The following is a 20,368-nucleotide window of genomic DNA, read 5'->3' on the forward strand; positions in this document are numbered from 1 at the left end:
GTACAGCCATACAGGACGGCCGAGAGACCTCACAGAGAGAGTAGCACCTTGAGTTTTAGCTGTTTTCTGCTTTGTATAAAGTGTAAGTAAACCTTGTCTACCCCGATGGGTCTGTGGATTTCCTTGCTTTTCTGAGGTAGCCATACAATTTCTTTAAAAAATAAAGAGGTTTAAACCCATGTTTCTCTGCTGGTGGTTTTAATGTGACTTTCTTTTGTAAAAAATAAAAAACAAAAAGAGAAGAGGGAAAAAGGAACAAACAGCAATGCAACCACAACAACAAGCGAATCACAACAGCTTTAACATCAGCGGGTGAGGAGGAGGTTGTCGGTGTTGTCTATAGGGCAGGGGGTGGGGGTGGGCACAACAACAGAGACAAACATGGCTGTCAGTTTCACCGTTTATTCATCAACACCTGAAACGTGGTACAAAGAAATGGGGTTCTGTCAGTTGGGACTGTCCTTTCTTTCCTCTCGCCTCAGTGGTTTCTACAAAAGTCACCTGTGTGTTTCTGTTGGTTTTTGTTAACTCCAGAGAGGCTTTGGTTTGAAGAGGGGGAGTGAAATTTTTACACTTTACACAAGCATAATATATTATTTTCTTGTTGCCAGTGAAACAAAATGTCTTCTCTACAGGATCCTTGGTGTTGGTGATGGTAAAAAAAAAAAGAAAAAAAGAGTCAGAAACAAAAGTAGTGGTCCCAAACCCGACGATGCAGTTGTCGCCACATCGTCGGCATCTTGTTGAAGTGCAGGCTTTAGGCAAAGTGGACCATTGGAACAACGGCCGAATGGAAACTTGTAGATTCAGGAGCAAGGGGTCGATTTTTCAGAAAAATGGCATTCGAAAAACGTTTTGTTGGGGGTTTTTTTAGACAGAGATGACTGCTAGAAAAAATAAAACACACATTCACACACAACAACAATTTCAAGTCCAGATTTCTCTTTTTACAAGAAACAGACGGGTCCAACTTCAAGGCCAAACTCTTGGTCTGGAGCACCAACGTCCATAGGAGCGATATCAATGATGGGCAGGCGAGATGTTTTCGTTGTCTTGTAGTCAATTACTGTCTTTCCCCATGAACCGGTGTGTGACTGGAAGGAGAACAGAAGTAAATGGTTAGGGTTAATACTTCACAGTGAAATCGCTAGTTTTGATACCCTTTCTGGTTCCCATTTAGCATGTTGAATACGTGTCCGTTTCCTCACCGTGCATCCATCCTCCAGGACGCTGTAGGTGAAGCGGCTGTTGCCCTCGGCTCTGATCTCGATCTCGTTGGAGCCCTGGAGCAGCAGTGCCTTCTTGAGGTTGCCGGCGGTGGCGTCCATGTAGGCGACGCTGTTCTTACAGTGGTAGGTGATGTTCTGGGATGCCTCAGTGGACATGAGACGCAGGAAGGTCAGCTGGATGTTGACATCCTCAGGCATGGAGCCCTCGCTGCCATACTCAAACTGTGAGGGAGAGAGGAAGAGGAGGGTGAGGTTAGTGAGTGCAACTGAGGAGGAGGGAGCTGGAAGTTTGAACTCATTCTGGGACTGATGTGAAGTAACGAAGGAGAAAATTAACACTAATTGATTAGAGCAACTTATTATGACGTATTTGAGGGTTTGTCCTCTTACCTGGAAGCCGTCGTTCATTGCATCTCCGAACCAGACGTGCTTCTTCTCCTTGATGTTCTTGCTGACATACCAGTTCTTCTGGGCAACCATGCGCTGAGCTGGGGCGACGCAGGTCTCTCCAGTCTCCATGTTGCAGTAGACCTTGATGGCGTCCTGAGTGCAGCCCTGGTCAGGGTCAATAAAGTACTCGCCTGGTGTGGGTAGGAGAGGAGAGACAGTCAATCAACTGGTTCTTCTCAAAAAGCCACTGTGGCAAAGTAAGGTTCCTTTCCTGTTCTTCATCTAAATGATACCCAGCTCTAATCTTGGATCAGGGGGACTGCCACCATACTTCAAACATTCAAGCCAAAAACTCTCTCAAGACATTTACCGCTCTTCCAGTCAGGGTGGCACATCTTCAGGTCACGGCAGGTTCTGGCGGGGTTCTTGCGGGTGCCGTCTGGGCTGCGGATCTGCTCAATCTGCTGGCTCAAACTCTTCAGGGTGGTGTCAACCTCCAGGTCACGGTCGCGGAGAACGTTGGCGTCATCAGCGCGGAACATGTGGAAGGGATCGGGGCCCTTCTCCTGAGGCTGGGCAATGAAGCCAAGCTCAAATCCACCACCAGGAGCACCTGGGGCACCAGCAGGTCCGGGAGGTCCAGGAGGTCCCTGTCGAAGAGGGTTGGATGGATTATTTTTTGAAACCCAGACCATCAGGAGGATCAGTTGTTTGGGGTAATAGCTGACAGACTTACAGCAGGTCCCATCTCTCCAGAGCGTCCACGAGGTCCAGGGGGTCCAGTGGGTCCAGGCATACCACTCATACCGTCCTTACCAGGGGAACCAGAAGATCCAGAGGGGCCCTGTGGTAGGAAGTATTGATGTCAACAACAAAGCCCTTTTAAGTTTTATGGTTATTTTTGGATTGTATTCCTTATAACTCACTCTTGGTCCAGAGGGTCCAGCAGCACCAGCGGGTCCTTGATCTCCAGAAGATCCCTATGGGTACACAACACAACAACAGGAGTTAGAGGCTAAGCATGCATGCGTGTTGAATGCACACCATGTGTTTGTAAAGTAACCTACAGAAGTTCCAGGAGGTCCCTGCATGCCAGTGAATCCTCTGTGTCCCTTCATGCCTCTCTCTCCAGCCTCACCACTCTCTCCCTTGTCTCCACGTACTCCAGCAGCTCCCTGTTGAAGATTTGAGATAGAAAATTTGTGAAGGAGAAAGAGTGCAACTATTAGTCTGGAGTCTAATCAGATGGATCTTATCTGGATTTTAGTTCTGATATATGTCTATTTTAGCATGGGTGTTATGATTACTTACAGCAGGGCCACGAGGTCCAGAGGGGCCAGCGGGGCCAGAGGGTCCAGCAGGGCCCTGAAATACAAGGACATTAATGTCATCTAAGGGTTGGTTGATTTGAAAAAAAACAGAAATAGAAAATCGTCCTTTTCACTCACAGACTCTCCGCGGTCACCGTTCTTTCCAGCAGGTCCAACGGGTCCAGGAGCACCAGAGGGTCCAGGGGCGCCAGGGGCTCCAGAAGATCCAGACTCACCACGGTCTCCCTAAAACATAGCCACATGGAGATGTAATTTGAGTCATTCTTCATCAAGGATAGCCTGGTCTCAATCTTGTGAAAACAGTAAACAAAACCAAAGAACTTTCACACATTACTGTGAATGGCTATTCAAATTCTACACTGTATGACTGTAATGGGGTGATGATGTTAGACTTGGCATGATGAGATATTGGTTGTAAGGTGAACTCACCTTGGGTCCAGCAGGTCCATCGCGACCAGCAGCTCCCTCATTACCGGAGGATCCCTGAAACGCAAACATATGTCGGGTTAACCAGGCAAGAATCACTTGCAGGGTTTAATTCTTATGCACAGAGACCTGACACAGGTACAAAGACAGAGGTTTAGTGTAGAGGTGCATTTGTTTCTCTGTACCTCACGTCCAGCCTCTCCAGGGGATCCAGCCAGTCCAGAGGGTCCCATGGGTCCGGGAGGTCCACGCTCACCACTGGGGCCACCAGATCCCTGCTTTCCAACCTCTCCCTATGGGTGACCACAGCAAATGTCAGTCCAGTTGTAATATAACAAACTTAACTGTTGAAGAGCGTTAGGTGAAGGTGAATGAAAGCTAAGAGATTATTAGCAAGGTATTTCTGAGTGTTTTAATCTTGATGTACTCTAAAGGACATTTGCCTGCTCCATTTCTAGATTTGGAGTCTTAAATTTGTTCTTGAATAACATAAGAACTTACAGAAGGTCCGGGCATGCCAGGGAAACCTCTCTCTCCTCTCTGTCCAGGCAGACCAACGATACCACGCTGTCCAGCAATACCTTGAGGTCCAGGAATACCAGAACTACCCTGAAGGGGGAGCCAGAGAAAGGGTGTTTTACAGAGAGGTTGGACGTCAAGAAGCAGGGTGGCGATGAGAGTAAATTCAGTTAATGTCATAATGTTAAAGCTTTAGCCAAGTTGTCTCAATACTCAGTTGGTTCGAGTCCAGGTCATTAACAGTCTGTTCTGCGCTAGAGGTAACTTACGGTAGCTCCATCACCACCGGGGCTACCCTTCTCTCCAGCGGGTCCTGCGGGTCCAGCAGCACCTATCTCACCAGAGCGACCAGCAGGTCCAGTCTCTCCCCGGTTTCCTTTGGCTCCCTCCTTGCCAGCAGGTCCAGCAGGTCCAGCGGGTCCGGAGTTACCCTGTGGACATATAATATTGTACTGCTGAAAACCATTCTAGTCTAGAGACTGCAGCACCCATGTAAACTAATGAAGTAACATTTAAATATCACCGCAGTGAGACAAACCAGCTAAAACATTGAAGTGTAAATGAGGTCAATAAGGTTAGACATCACAACGAGAACTTACAGAGGGGCCAGGAGGTCCAACTCTGCCAGCAGCACCAGGGAAACCAGTAGCACCCTGGGGAGACAGACAGAGATCGATTTGCTCAACGAGGCTTGAAATGTATCAGTTATATCAAATCAGAGTGAAGGAACAAAGGAAGAATAATGAAAACATTTGTTTTATTAATTGACTTCGTAAAACATCTAAGCCAATGCATATTTAGGTATAGAGTGTTTTGCATCGAACGTTTGACATCCAGAGTATTGCTTTGATGTAGAAAATGAAGTTGAGCTCAGGTGCATAATTAAGCAGGAAACAGAAGGATAGAGTAGACGTGGGACTTACAGGAGGTCCAGCAGGTCCACGGGATCCTTTAGCACCAGTAACTCCAACGGGACCCTGATTGGACACAGAACAGCATAATTCAACATGGGAAAACCAGGAGGGGTCTGTGGCTACATGAAGACCTAGTGCATACAATTCTGCTTTACTCTACCATACCATGAAGGTGTATGTTAACCAACCTGAGGTCCAGGGACACCAGTGGGTCCAGCAGCTCCGGGGGGTCCAGCTTCTCCCTTACCACCGTTGTCTCCAGCCTCTCCCTTAGCACCAGCCTGTCCATCACCACCCTGTGGCGGGGGGTAAGGAATCAAGGTGTATGGTTAATGATGGACTCTAGATAGGAATGCCAGCAGAAAGAATAATGTTTGGGAAGCAAAGACTTACAGGAGGTCCAGCGAATCCAGCAGGTCCAGGTGGTCCAGCCTCTCCGCGCTCACCCTGAGATGGAAGAGAAGGCTAAGTCAGTAAAGGCTTTCAGGACTCGAGGGTCAGTTTAGCGATTGTAACAAAGCTAAGAAGGTAGTGACTGCCATGGCACTGAAACTTCCTCCTCTATGTCTAAATGGACTGATTAGCAGTAACAGGATAGTGAGTACACAGAAACAAGTGCAAACTACTAACAGGTCCTCCACGGGCTCCAGCAGGTCCAACAATTCCAGCAGCACCAGCATCTCCCTTGTCTCCGGCGGCTCCACCAGGTCCAGGGGGTCCGATGGGTCCAGACATACCGCGGGGACCATCCTTACCAGGAGCTCCATCAGTACCCTTTGCTCCTTGGTCACCCTGGGTAGTTGAGGGGATACACAATAGTGTTCAGTGACACCAGAGCCTGTATCTGATGGTAATGCTGGGAACATCCTCTAGGCGGTGCTAGAGTTGGGCAGCATTTGCATTATTAACATAAGCATAATTTAGCTACTCGGTGGTAACTGAACTGCTTTTGCATGGAAATGTTGTACTGCTAGTTTTGTGTGCATTAAGATGGCCAAGCCAATGATGAAGGGGCATTCTGTCTGTACATCTTCCCCTATACTGACCTAACTGGAAGGTTTCTGTTGTTAGTGCAACTCACTGGTTTATACCAGTGACTGCAAATGGATCTGCATTGTGGATGGAAGTTATGTTTGCAAAAGTGGATAGTAATGTGATTCATCATTCTAGTAATACTGGAAGTTTGCCTCAATGCTTCAATGGGTAGCCACCAACCAGGCTACACCCATTACATATCTTGTGTATTGGGAATATTGGGACTCACTCTGTCTCCCCTAAGTCCTGGAAGTCCACCAGATCCACGCTCACCGGGCATTCCCTGCAGTCCTGGAGGACCCTGAGCACCGGGGGTACCTGGGGCTCCAGCATCTCCCTGAGGAAGAGAAGGAAGAGGAGCAAGAAAAGGACAGGGGGGCGGGGGGAGATGAAGGTTTGGTCAAATCGTGGAGAAATGCTGCCTTATCGCACAGGAAAACAAGGACAACTTCACAGTTATTCATCGAGCACTGCAGGGTTTCACCTTAGCTCCATCGTTTCCAGCTGAACCAGGTGATCCACGGGCACCAGCAGGTCCAAGGGCGCCAGCGACACCACGCTCACCGGGGAATCCTCTGTCACCCTGAAGGAGAAGGAGGCACAATGGAGAGTCAGCTAACATTGGCATCGCTGTGTTTGCTAAATGAGCATGCTGGCAAATTCAAGCGTGTTAGCGGTTTGTGCAGACTTGGAATACAGCAAGATAATGACATGGCAGTTTGCTAACGCACTTCTGTTTGTTTTGACCAAGGGCATCTGCGAATCAATCTATAGCCAAGACACAAGCTGTTTCTAGTCTGAGAACTATACGATGACAGTGAAGATGAGGAGGTACTTACTCTAGATCCACCAGGTCCTGGGGCTCCAGCCTCACCGGGCATACCCTAGAGAGATGGATGGATACATGGATGGATACATCATACATCAATCGCAATTAAAATCAGATTGAACTCTAATTATTTAATGTTTCCATTATATAATCAGTCAGATCTATGGGAATGTACCTGCTCTCCGGGCTTGCCGCTCTCACCAATGGCACCCTGGGGTCCTGGAAGTCCCTGGAATCCAAGACCTCCAGCAGGTCCGTGCTCTCCTCTCTCACCAGAAGGACCCTAAGGTTTGAGCAAGAGAGGCGGTGTTAAAGCAGAGTGTAGAAACTGAAGTGAGGTGTGAACTGCAACTGGCTGTGTGTGTGTGTGTGTGTGTGTGTGTGTGTGTGTGTGTGTGTGTGTGTGTGTGTGTGTGTGTGTGTGTGTGTGTGTGTGTGTGTGTGTGTGTGTGTGTGTGTGTGTGTGTGTGTGTGTTTGTGTTTGTGTGGTACTTACAGCAGGTCCAGGAGCTCCCTGAGCACCAACGTCACCATCTTTACCGGCGGCACCCTGGGTAGCAAAATAGCAAGCGTTTAGAAACGTAAACATTCTGGCTATATATACAATATTAAACAAGATAGAATAAAATAGAATACATTTACATAGAACACAATGTCAAACTTACAGCAGGTCCAGTGGGTCCAAGCACTCCTCTCTCGCCGGGCTTTCCACCCTCACCCTAAGACCGAAGCAAAGTCAGGTTGAGTTATGCTTTAGCTCCACTTCTAACTTTCATGTCAAGAGTTTTAAAATCAACAAAGATCCTAATGGCAACAATATTCTTAAGCCTCTGATCAAAGATGTTAGCAATTGATGTTGATGTTCAACTCACAGCAGCTCCCTTGGGTCCAGGGAATCCCATGACACCAGGCTGGCCTCTGGCTCCAACAGTGCCAGGGGGTCCGGGGCGACCATCTTGTCCAGTAATTCCCTGAACAAGAGGAAAGATTTTAGATCGATGGAATTGATGGAAGAGGAATGAAGAGTAGAGATGCAAAATGTTCTTAGCTAAGAAGCAGAAACAAGTGAACTTACAGCAGCTCCAAGCTTGCCATCAGGTCCGGGACTGCCAGGGCTACCAGTCAATCCCTACAAATCAAATGTCAGAGGTCAGGGAGAGGCCTATGCAGTGGATTGTTTGATAATGCTCAAATTTGTCAGGAGGTCATCAGGGACTATCACCTTGGGGCCGGTCAGACCAGGCTCACCAGCGCGGCCAGTCTCACCAGTGGAACCCTTAGGTCCAACAACTCCGGGGCCACCACGCTCACCATTGGCACCCTTTGTTGAGAAAGAGAGTGATTAGATTAAGTAAACTGAAATGTATTGGTGAAATTAATGTTGGATGTGTGTGGGTGTGTGTGTGTATGTTTCAATCACCTTGGGTCCACTTGGGCCATCAGAGCCAGGGAAACCACGACCACCAGGGGCACCCTGTAGAAGAAATCAAACACAAACTGCTTAGCACTGTGAGCAGAAGGAAATAGGGATATAAATAACGAGATGGCCTATAATAAGAAGTACACATCACAGTGACAATAAACAGCATATGACATATTATTAATTACTGTGTTTTCCAAATAAATTTAGGGTTCTTTCTAGAAGCTTTTTAACCCCAAATCACTTCAACATATAAAGAAAAGTTCAGATGTAAGTTTTCCTTATTGCGGTGTATTACTCTAAGAGAGAAAATGCCATCTGTGAGAAGACAAGCCCCTGATGGATCTATGGGTGTGCTCGGCTCTACTCCCCGGCTTGTGTGTCCTAAACAGGGCTGCAGTGTTTCTTTACATGGTAATTTAGTTTTCGTGTCCTCTCATGCCTTTTACTGGCCATGTTTCCAACAGCAGTAAAGCTTATTGTATTTTATTTAAATGGTGATATGCATGGTTATAAACTTTATAAAATGTAAACAAAACATTTAATCTGTAGCCACACGAAGATACTGAGGATCTGAAAGGGATCACGCAAATTGAATCTAAATAGTCTGAGATTATGTTTTTCCAAATTCATCAAATTGATAATTCAAGCAATTTCTCTCTGCACCAGCAGAGGGCGAACTAGTCTACAAAGTTCCCTTTCCATCATATTGTGACGTGCTGAAAAAAGAGATAATTGGCACGTAGGTGGAGTAGAAAGTATGGCGGACTAGGAGGATAAATGTGTGTGTGCTTTAGTCAGTAGGTACATACACGCTCTCCACCAGCTCCACGGGCTCCTGCAGCACCAGGCTCTCCTCTACCTCCTCTCTTGCCCTCCTCACCATGAGGTCCTGGGGGTCCTTGAACTCCTGGGACACCCTGGAGATCACACACAGGCAATCAGATAAGCTCAGCATGAGTAACAGGATGTATGTACTGTATGTGTATAAATACAGTATGTATATATCTAAATATAGCAATGCCCTGTGGTGAACTTACAGACTCTCCCTTGGCACCAGACTCTCCCTTGGAACCAGGAGATCCAACATCACCCTGAAGGACAAAGGCAAATAAACAAATATTAACAAGAAGTTAACACTACAATACAATGACAAATGACAGCAAAAGCAATAGAAAATGACAATAAATATCAACAGATTTGTCAACAACGAACAAATAAAAATGTTGATGAGAACAAGCAAACAAAAGTAGCATTTAATACTAATCAATATTTAACATAATATTTATTATCAATTTTGTGTAATTTCTCAGTGAGACAGTATTTCTTATTTTTACTTCAAATTGTAGCTTTCCTTGTTGTTTTCAATTTAAATGAATTCAAATAAATTCTTTCCGGTTATTTGTACTTCAGGAACAGAGGAGTAAGAGCTACTTACAGTGTTACCCTTGGCTCCGTTGGCACCGCCAGCACCCTGAGGTCCTGGGGGTCCACGAGGTCCGGGGAAGCCGGGAGCTCCAGCAATACCAGCAGCACCCTGCAGGAGGCAACATAGAAACACAATGCCGTCAGATTCTACTGTACTGTGCTGTAGCTTGAAGCCCCAGACTTAGTAGTGTTTAGGCAAGGCACCAACTTGACCGAGGGTCAATAGATTGAGGCAAGGCACTAACTCAATCTATTAACCCTCTTTTGGGGGGAATAGAACCCCAAACCCTGACATGCATACAACATGAATGAGGTGGGAGAGTTACTTACAGGGACTCCCTTGGCTCCAGTGGCTCCATCAGATCCGGGGTTACCCTGACAGAGGAGAAAGAAGGGGAGAGATATTGATGAAAATAATCAGACCAGATTTTTCTTTTTCTTTTGTAAAATTACCAAATTTTAAACATGCGATAGAGGTAAAAAATCTAGAAGGTCCAGTCCATCAGAATATCGTTTCTTCTACCAAAGTATCCATATTAAACCAAAACCAGAAATGACACAGCAAAGTTTTACTTTTGCCAAATGCCTCTAGGAGTCAAACAGTCCTGCTTGTACTTACAGAAGGTCCAGCGGCGCCAGCAGGTCCGGGGCTACCAGCCTCACCACGGGCTCCAGCGGGACCCTCGGGTCCACGAGCACCCTGGGGTCCGCCTTCACCCTGTGCAGAGGGGACACAAAACAGATGGGTGCTGTTCAGATAACTATGAAGGGAGGGAGTGGAAACACAAACAACCAATGGGACAGAAATGGACATCAGATCCGATGACCTCAGTGATCGAACTAAATCCGCTTCTACTACCTATACAAATCTGAGGAGCATCTGCATTACAGTTATGGAGGACATTGAAGATGTACCTTAGATCCGGGGCCACCAGGGAATCCAGGAGGTCCAGCGGGGCCAGTGGGACCCTGAGAAGAAACACCAACACAAAATGAGCAGGAAGAACATGTAAGCATAGATCCCTTTCGCTACCAACGCTAATTAAGCAAATGCGACAAATGTAGAAGCAAGCGGTTTTAAGAATGATCTTCTAGCAGACAGTTTAAATGGATTTTAACAGGAAAATTATCTCAACAGATTTTTGCAAATGCTGACTCAATTGCTTGATCTAGGCCGTGAATCTGAAAGTCCTTGTATAAAGAATGTTTGACATCACATTCTTGCTGACACTGATAACAAACATGCAAAGGTAATTACGCAAATACTGAAACCGAGATCCTTCAAGAAGCGGATGCAGCAGAAGTCAAAGGAAGTTGTAAATCTGACTGCACTAAAAAGAAATGGATTCCTCCCAGAGAAGGAGAGCCATCGCATGGTTGAGGTTCTTAGATAAACACCCTAAACACGAGTGGTTTGATAATGCATGAAGGCTCCTCTAAAGAAGCTCTGTTGCCAAATGCAGGGGTTCTAGTGAGCTTCAGTGAACTTACGGGAGGTCCAGCAGCACCAGCAGCACCATCGTTACCACGAGCTCCCTGTAGTAGACAGACACATGATTGGATGAATGGTACATTGGCTCATTGGTTGATTACAGTTGTTGTGATATTGTGTGTGTGTGTGTGTGTGTGTGAACTCACAGCAGATCCAGCAGCACCAGAACGGCCTCTCTCACCAGGCAGACCGCGAGGTCCCTGTCAGACGCAGAGAGAGAGAGAGAGAGAGAGAGCATTAGACATTAGGAAAGAATGGAGAGAAACTCCAACATCACTGAGATGTAATGTTGTAATGTTTATGTTGTAATGTTTACTTACCATAGCACCAGGAGTTCCGTTCTCACCAGAAGTGCCAGACTCTCCCTACACAGAGAGAGAGAGAGAGAGAGGTTAGGCGAGGTCATTTCCCAGGTAGATTAATACACTTTTACCATCATTCAGTATTTCACCTGTAGTTCTATTAGTCAAACCAACTAGACCAAACAGCAATCCGGCTACAGTTAACACCACACTGCAACCACTACTCCTATTGCTGCTACTATTAGAAATACCACTGTACTACTACTAAACATACAAGTACTACTTACACTACTATTAGTATAAAGAAAGGGAGGTTTACCTTGGGTCCAGCAGGGCCGCCGTCTCCCTTAGCTCCATCCAGACCGCTGAATCCCTAGAGAGAGAGAAAGAGAGAGAGAGAGAGGTGAGAAAGGAACGACTTGTCTTCTTTTTGTATGGAGCTCTACTGGTGATGAAGGTGGTTGAACACGGAGACGCCATTGTGGCTCCAACTCACTCTGTGTCCCTTGATTCCGGGAAGTCCAGGGGTTCCTGGGAAACCACGAGCTCCCTAAGAGAGAGAGAGAGAGAGAGACTTAACAATAATAATAATAACAATAATAACACAGCCCTGCACTTTTACGATAAATGTCCACGTGTCATCAAATTGTGTCACTAACATGTTGTTATGGCAACTTACCTGTGCGCCAGGAGGTCCACGCTCGCCACCGCGACCGGGCTTGCCAGACTCACCCTTTGAGAGGGAGAGAGAAAGAGAGAGAGTGGACGGTTAGATGGATAACCTATACAGTGAGAAATAGATGGCGACCGTGTGCAGCAGATTCTGTTGACTTACATCCTCTCCGTTCTTTCCAGAGGGGCCGGCGGGGCCACGGGGACCCATGGGACCCTAGAGAGACACAACATGTGAGCATAAGGTGAGTCTGATGAAGGGTCAATTGGCTCCTGTTTGTTTGTGTTTTGCATGCATTTGTGTTGCATACTCACAGAAGCTCCAGCCTCACCAGGCTCACCAGGGGGACCAGTGAATCCCTGAGGTCCCTGTAGGGGGCGACAGAACACATATTTTAGTACTACAGATTCCGGTTGACAATGTTTTTCTCTGATCTTGGAGTTGGTGTCAGTCATGTGAGTTCTGTGCAAATTGTCTCCCAAAGTTATCATTTTACCACACATACACACACACTCAGGGAAATGGCTATGTTTAACTGTTAAATAGAGGGTATGTTTATTTTGTGGCTGCTGTCAGCTTGCTCGGGTGGAGTCAGCGACGGCAGAATGGATATGAGAATTGCAGCCTCTCTCTCTTTGTATGGCAGGAGACACGACACATTCAATGACTCGTTATGGAAGTGGTTTATGTCTGCTTGGAGTGAGTCACAGTCAAGTAAGCCACACTCACACACTCAGTATCTCCTTCCAGCCTTTTTCCAGCCTCACTAAGGTTCTGGGTTTTATTGGTGGCTGTGGTGGTTTAGGTTGGAATCTAAACGTTTGTGTTCTTTAAGTTGATCCATAGACGTCACACATAAATAAGGCGCCCCTGCATTATGGGTCCACCTCCAGATCCATAATCCTGAAATGGGCGCGGTGTTGTCGCTGTGACGTGTCTGTATGTGACCTTGCTGAGCATCACCCGATTATGTGATGTAGGAAGTTGAACAGAGTTGTACTCACGCTAGAACCAGCAGGTCCAGGGGGTCCACGGGGTCCCATTGGGCCCTGTCAGATCAAACAGAGGACAGGAAAGGTCAGATGTTGCAGGTAAACGAGTCCGAATAATACAGCACAAGGAAATGATGGTGATGCCTGTGTGTGTGTGTGTGCATTTCCTACCATAGGTCCAGGCACTGGCATGGCAGGGGATTTGTCATCGTAGCCATGAGACATCTGAGGGGAGAAGTTCTGGAAAATACAAAACAGAAACACAGATTAGACACGGAAACAGCAGCAACAAGAGCGTCAAATAGAACAGAACAATCAATGGTTAATCAATAGGGATTTTATAAACATGACTTGACTGTGATCATTTCCTGACATTCCTGTCATGTCCCCTTATCCCTCTCCACTCTCTGCTCCATATTCCATTGTTGGTTCCATTTTGATGTGTATCTGCTGCTTCATACGGATCAGTGTTGACAAACTCTTCACCCCACACCTGTGGTCTTTGACCTTCTCACACTTGGACAGCTACTGCCCTCTGAGCCTAAGAAGCGATTTATAAGTTATTCACCCTCTGGATGGACGAAATGTTTGTAATCCGAACTGCAAAAGCGCAAAACATCTGTGGCTTTTTGATGTAAATCATCAAATCCATCCAATCCGCAACCAATCGATGAAATTCTGGATTAACCTCCATTCATGTCACCGATCATCTAAACCTTCTTCCTGTCTCCACTAATGAACCCTTGACCTTTTGACCCCCTGGTGAACAAGTCAGGCACTGGTAAATTTGAAGCATTGGAGGCCAAACATAGTGAAAGCAGTGGTGGAGCAGAAGCAGCTCCTCCTGATCCACACACTCATCACTTTACGCCTGCACCGTTTCACCAACATATAGATTTGATTATTCTGGTAGACGTTATAGGTATTCAGCACCCTTTTAGACACAAAGGAAAAACAATAATGAAGTAGCTTTAACAACCTTTGTGACCTTGCATCAACAATTAATGCAATTGTCTTATCTTACATTGGACAAAGTTTAACATTTATATTAAGTGTGCAGCTCTAGACACCTCGAGTCCAACCAACTCCAGGAGGAAACAGTTATGACAGACTGTTATGAATGTTGCAGCTACTTGCTCTCACTGCATGATAAGACGCCATAAGACCTTGTGTGACCTTTGACTGCATCCCTGATTGGCTCATGATCCTCCTGCCTAAATCCAAACAAAATAAAAACATAAAAAACAAAAAATCTGTGACTTACTCCACCGAGGCCAGGGGGTCCAGGGGGGCCGGGAGGTCCAGGAAGTCCTGGCTGGCCAGGGATACCATCGTTACCGGCAGGACCGGCATGACCCTGTAGGGGAGGAGAGGGGGGAGAGAGGGGTCAGGATAAGAATCACCTGAGCTGTCTGCCTTTTGCACACACACTTGTCTAGGCCTGGTCCTAAAACACACCCTAGCTCACACGCATTTCCTTTTCTTTGCAGGTTGAAAGTGGTGCTACACCTGCAGGACCCACTGGACTGCTCATTAGAGGTCATGTGACCAAACCAGGATGTAGATATGGGTTTGTATTGGTCATGTGACCGCATCAGAACGGGGCCAGAACAGAAAATGGTCTCTCTGATGAGGACATGGCAGGATTTTGATTGGTTGTTGGTTGCCACAGCTGAATTAATCAAATTCAATGAACTTAAGTTGTGAATTTAAGTATTTTGAGTAAATGATGAGTAAATCTGTAATTCTGTTGGACACTATACTGATTCAAATGGAAATCAGAGTGTTCCGCTCTTTGTTGTCTTTGTGGAGTTGAAACAGGAGCATTCCGCATGAAAATTGATGACGTGTAAGTACTCAGATTCTTAAAGAACACAGGATAGTTTATGTGTCAATTCCTCTCTGCAGCTGGTTTGATAAAGAGCAGTGAATGCATGGCAGGTCCTAACATTCCACAGACGAGGCTGAGAAACACCAACCAGCAGCGCTCAGAGCTCTGAAGCTTCAACTGGCTAGTGGTTCAAACTGTCTCAGAGCAAACTAGCTGTTTTCTGGATTTTGCTGATTTCTAATTTTGTCATTATTCTCAGTCATGACTCAATTGTTGAATTTTTAAATGCTGGAGCTTCTATTTGTTGACACGTTGCTCTATTCCTTCAACCATTATCTGACAGCTGCTGTTATTGCTAAATAGTAAAAGAAAATGTATGACCTCTCATTATGGAGCTGTTAGACATAATGTCATCTTAATCCTGCTTATATTTATTCCATCACTATCTGATATTTTATAAATATATGTCCAACACTTTTACACAAAGTAAACCAAAAATAAAGGATCTCAAAAGACATCAAGATGTTTGGTCAGATTAGCTCTTCCTCCAATCACCTGAACGCACCACGTGGCATTCAGGTTATTGAATGACAAATAAACAATGCGAGAATGATAGGAATGAGGAAGTGGAGTGTGGGCTTACCCTGTCTCCCTTGGGTCCACGCTCTCCCTTGGGTCCCTGTGAGGGAAAGGCACGGTGATGTCACATAGTTTAGAAATCAGAATTTGTCCACTAAACATTATCGCATTTTGAATCATCTCAACTTAAATCATCTTATGTTATCATAATAAGATATTATAACGTTTCACTGAATCATAACGTGAATTATTTGTTATTTGTTATTTTATTATAGCAGAGAAACAATTTGGTCATTGGTTAGAACAACCATGTTAATAATAAATAAATTAAATAATCAATATTTACCTCAACCTGAGGTGACTGGAAGCCTGTAGAGGACAGAAAGAAAGAAAGAAAAAAAACACAAAATCTGTCAATACAAGCAAGAATTCATTCATTCATTCAAATTCAAATTCATCTCAAAAACATCACAAATGACACAGATGACAGACAAGAGGAAGAAAAAGCATTTTCTGCAGCAGGAAGTGTGTGTGGGGTTGTGTGTGTGTGTGTGTGTGAGGGAGGGGGTGGGGGTGGGCGGAGCGATGACTCCAAATTGTCTGAATATTTGTGAGATTTACAACAACAAAAAAAGCGAGGAATCGTAGAAAGTGTGTGTGTGTGTGTGTGTGTGTGTATGTGTACCGTCGTCGGGGCAGATGGGGCAGCACTCATCGTGAGGGATGATGGGGTTGGGGCAGTCAGTTGTGTCCTCGCAGATGACCTCATCGCACATCACTGTGCCGCTGTCGCACACACAGATCTGGCATGGCTCTGGCTTCCATACGTCCCGGTCCGCAAACACCTGACCGTCCAATTTGCAGTTAGTGTCCTTACCTGGTGGGGGCGCAGAGAGAGAGAGAGAGAGAGGGGTGAGATACCTGAGCGAGAGAGAGAGAGAGAGCTCTGCAAGGCTCAGATGTGTCCAGACTCATGATAGACACAACAGAATCAAATTTAATTAATCACTAATAAAATTGCAAAATATTAATTTAAAAAACCTGTAAAAGTTTAAAATTACCATGTTATATTATATTAATAATAAATAAAACATGTTTAAATCACATCTAAAATACAATAAAAGTCAAAAAACTCAAGAATATAGAAAAATCACAACTAAATATGTTAATTTTAATGCACTAAATGACATTAAAGCCTAATAATCTATTAATCGACTTATATTATAGTGGAGTTTCAATTATTGATTTTGGAATAAACTAGACTAAAGACTATAGCTGCTAGAATAACTTGACAACTATTAACATATTTAAATGAAATTTTAGCCCACATGAAACCAGAAAAAAATGAAATAGAAATAAAAATTCTGATTTAGCATTTGTAAGAAATTATAAATCTCCTTTTGCATGAAAGCACATCTCTAAAATGCTTCAAACTAAGACTTCAAAACCACCTTTGTGCATATAATCGACTTATATTGACATGTTAATGAGAGCACAAAAACAATAGGGGAGAGACAGAGGAGATAAACACAAAAACAAGAAAACAAAGCCGGTGAAAGGTTTTGGAAAAATTGTGGAACTCTTTTCTGCAGAATCGGACCTGATTGAGGACAGGTCGGTCTGACAGAAACTGTGCTCAATGTTTGGATGTGTGTCAGATCAGAATAAGCTTCAGCTTCACAAGGAAAGGGGAGAACGAAGCAAACACGACTCCAGGTGATTCAGTTTCTGCCCAGCATCAGTAAAGGAAACATGGAGGGCTTCAATCATTTCGCTGCTTTGGGAACAAAAACCTCACATTTTCCGATCACTGGGACTCTCGGCTCAAACGAGCTCAAGCAGGGCCAAGATGAGGCTCTGTTAGGGTTTATAAATCTCCCAGCATGCCAAAGTGCTGAGCACAGAGGGGAAAGCTGCGGCGCTGCAGACCGTCGGCTTGGCACCAGATGCTGGAAACTGTCCGCATGTGTTTGCAATTAGACGAAACACAAAAGATGAAGAGGAGGGAACAAATCTGGGGGTGGACGTGGCGGCCAGATGTAGCTGCAGGTACAAAGGGCGGCCTCTGGGTGGCGCTGTGAGACTACTCGGGCGGTGGTCTTCAGCCACATCTGCTTCAGAGAGACAGACAGACAGGCAGACACGCAGGCAGGCAGGCAGGCAGACAGCTGGGTCCTTTCCAGACAAGAAAACATCTGGAGAAATGGCTTCCAGAGTTTCCAGAGGTGCAGCTTCTTTTCTTTCTCCATTCTCTTCTTGAAGGAGGGACATATTTCAGTTTAAGAAGTGCTGATGCAGACCTCTGATCCCCTGGACTCTGAGTACTGCCTGAGTGTTCTGTGTTTACTGTCTGAGTACTCTGTATGTACTTTAAATACTCTTGTGGTCTTTCTTACAAAGAAACCAAAGCAGCAGATAGTATTTGCTCTGCACCGAAGCTGCAGAGGTCAAATGTTTCCGCCAGACAAGACTACGCCTGCTCTTCTCCTCCTCCTCCTTCTCCTCCTCCTCCCTCCTCTCCCTTTTTTCTTTGCATCTGCCTCCCTCCTCTATCGCTCACCTGGCCAACTCGACAACTTGGCCTCAGGCTCTGCCACATCAATCAGCGCACAACAAAGCTTTCCTATCGCGCTCGTGTCTGCGTAAAGCAAAGAAATCCTCGCCGCTGTTGGCGTGCAGGGACGCAGAGGAGAGCGAAGCATCCAAAAGCCACTTTTCGCCCTTTTTGCTTGTCTGAAATTGTCTAAGAGTCTAACGCCTTTTTGTGGTTGAGATTGAACTAAGGGCGTAAAACTGATTATCACGATAACAGGATCTGAATTAAATGGATGCAGTTCTGATCTTTCTAGTGAGAAAGTTGACCCTGCTTCTAATCTGTGCTGTGTTTATAAGAAAACCCTCGCCTGGAGAAAAGAGTGGAAAACCTGCAGCAACTCGCTCTGCATGCAAGGGGGAGAGGGGGGCGGGGGGATAAAGAGACATAGACAAAGAGTGAGAGAGAGAGACAGAGGCCTGTTGGGGATGCCCAAGGCATTACGCACACAATGTTCTGTCTTTACCACAAGCTGCATCGTTCTGTCTCTACCGTCTACCTCTGCCATTACAAGGAGACGCACACAAGGACCAGCACCAATCACAGTGCACATCAAAAGGTTCTTATTTCTAGTCTTTTCCTTCCTCCTCTTCTCTGTCTACTTCTCAGCAGCCATCCACACGAGCAGGAGAGAGAAAGAAAAATCCACAATCCCCCCCATCCCTCCCTCCACCCCCCAAAAAAGTCAAAGGTTTGATAAGCTCCACAGTAAAACAGTGATGAGACTTACGGTCGTCCTCGCCTTGCGCTCTAACCAGGAGCACCGTGGCGCTCAGGAGCAGCGCCAGCCGCAAATCCACAAAGCTGAACATGTCTAGATGCTACCAGACATGTAGACTCTTTGAGGCAAGAGGAAAAAAGTTGGGGAATTTTTTTTCCGCTACACTCCACTCATACACGGATGTTTGGGGCAGGGTCGCTCGTCTGTTCACAGTCCTCCTGACCCCAGCAGAAAACTCCCTACTGCCTACACTCACTTTCCACCGGGGCTTTTATATGGGAGCCTGGAGAACTGGGAGGTGCTGGGCCAGGGCCGACTGGGACGCACCCTCATTACCCCTCCGCCGCTCACGTTTTAGGGAAGACAAGAATGGACCCCTCCTTCAAAGAGAGAGAGAGAGAGAGAGAGAGAGAGAGAAAGAGAGAGAGAGAGAGAGAGAGAGAGAGAGAAGGGAAAAAAACACAGAAGAAAATAGGAAGAAAGGAGAAAAAACAGAAGGTCGCTCCTTCCATAACTTCACAGCAGAAGAGTTGGAAGGAGAAGAGGAGGAGGAGGAAGGGGGGGAGCAGGGGGAAACCTGATCCTGAAGAGCAGCAGAGGGTCGGAGGAGGACCAGCTTCTCCTCGTCTTCCAGCTGCCACGGGTTTAATCCAGGTTTTATTCCTGTTTCAGTTGCTGAGTCCGGTTCTTCCTCCGCTTTGGGTCCATTTCGAGCCCCGGTTTCTGTTTCCTGAACAGTTTCCCGTCTCCGTTTGCGTTGCTGCTGTCTCACCTGGTTCTAGCACTTATACGGTTTTATCTACATGTAAGGTATTGGGTTAGTTTGTTGAAGCGTTCTGGTTTGTTTCGGCCGTCACATGTTGCTTCGTTTCATGTCAGTTTGTGTTTTCATTTCTCTCCTCTCCTGAAGTCCTGGTCAGAGTGAATCCCACAGAAACATACGATCGATTCTTCCGATCAGCATATTTAATATTGTCATGTTCCATTAGATTCGTATTTGCTTTCAACTACAGGAAGATGTACAGAAAACCTAAACCTGGGTTGAGATCAGAAGAACCTTTGAGCCCCAAACAGGAACTTTGAAACAACAACAGTGAACTTGAGCGCCAAAGCTTCCCCAGGCAAAGGGCATTCTGGGAAATATACAGAACCTCTAAGTGTAAAAGACAAAAAACCCCTTTCTTTAATTGGAAAAAGACTCAAACGCAGAGTTTGCCTCTGATATTTAGGGCCAGTGACAAGATGTGGGGCCTCCAGAGCCTCAGGGTGAAGCTGCGGCCTGTGCGAGTGTAAGTGCAGCAGGTTGAGGGAAAATGGGTTCAACACGACGCTTCATCATGGAATGACTGCTGGAATTTGCTGAAAAAGGACACAAGAGGAATTTTCCTTGATGTGTCACAGGCGATGATATCAGATCAGCGACGAGAAACACTGGAGGAACAATCGGCGACAATCGGCAACAGTCTTTCAGATTTTGTCGCTCAACAAACCTCCTGATTCGTTATCGACCCTGCTTTGATCTTATGTATAATAGTAATAATAATAATCACAGTGATTGATCTTTTCCTGTACCAAGTCTCCAAATTATTATTGATAGTGAGTTGTAGGCGATTCATTCTCTGGAAAGTGAGTGTGAAGTGGGTGACATTCGACTGTGATAGAGC

The 20,368-nt window shown here is 45.8% G+C and overlaps 1 protein-coding gene across 1 annotated transcript; it reads right to left on the reverse strand.

Moving 5' to 3' along the window:
• Positions 1-388: 388 nt before the first annotated feature.
• col1a1a (collagen, type I, alpha 1a) lies at positions 389-18,961 on the reverse strand. The gene is made up of 49 exons (XM_076142764.1): positions 18,714-18,961; positions 16,076-16,267; positions 15,737-15,759; positions 15,455-15,490; positions 14,245-14,337; positions 13,152-13,220; positions 12,993-13,037; positions 12,303-12,356; positions 12,151-12,204; positions 11,995-12,048; positions 11,812-11,865; positions 11,635-11,688; positions 11,334-11,378; positions 11,160-11,213; positions 11,013-11,057; positions 10,437-10,490; positions 10,141-10,239; positions 9,852-9,896; positions 9,532-9,630; positions 9,134-9,187; positions 8,906-9,013; positions 8,094-8,147; positions 7,896-7,994; positions 7,749-7,802; positions 7,546-7,644; positions 7,339-7,392; positions 7,170-7,223; positions 6,849-6,956; positions 6,684-6,728; positions 6,329-6,427; positions 6,074-6,181; positions 5,440-5,601; positions 5,203-5,256; positions 4,998-5,105; positions 4,819-4,872; positions 4,495-4,548; positions 4,165-4,326; positions 3,878-3,985; positions 3,562-3,669; positions 3,380-3,433; positions 3,068-3,175; positions 2,931-2,984; positions 2,687-2,794; positions 2,546-2,599; positions 2,356-2,463; positions 1,990-2,269; positions 1,620-1,810; positions 1,209-1,451; positions 389-1,094 (listed from the first exon to the last, which is right to left on the reverse strand). Exons 1-49 carry the CDS (start codon positions 18,793-18,795, stop codon positions 948-950), a joined length of 4,344 nt encoding a protein of 1,447 aa, XP_075998879.1. The 5' UTR covers positions 18,796-18,961; the 3' UTR covers positions 389-947.
• Positions 18,962-20,368: the final 1,407 nt, after the last annotated feature.

Source organism: Genypterus blacodes, unplaced genomic scaffold (genome assembly GCF_046128005.1).
Source record: "Genypterus blacodes isolate CSIRO-AG114 ecotype Tasmania unplaced genomic scaffold, CSIRO-AGI_Gbla_v1 ptg000022l_1, whole genome shotgun sequence".
Taxonomy (NCBI): Eukaryota; Metazoa; Chordata; class Actinopteri; order Ophidiiformes; family Ophidiidae; genus Genypterus; species Genypterus blacodes.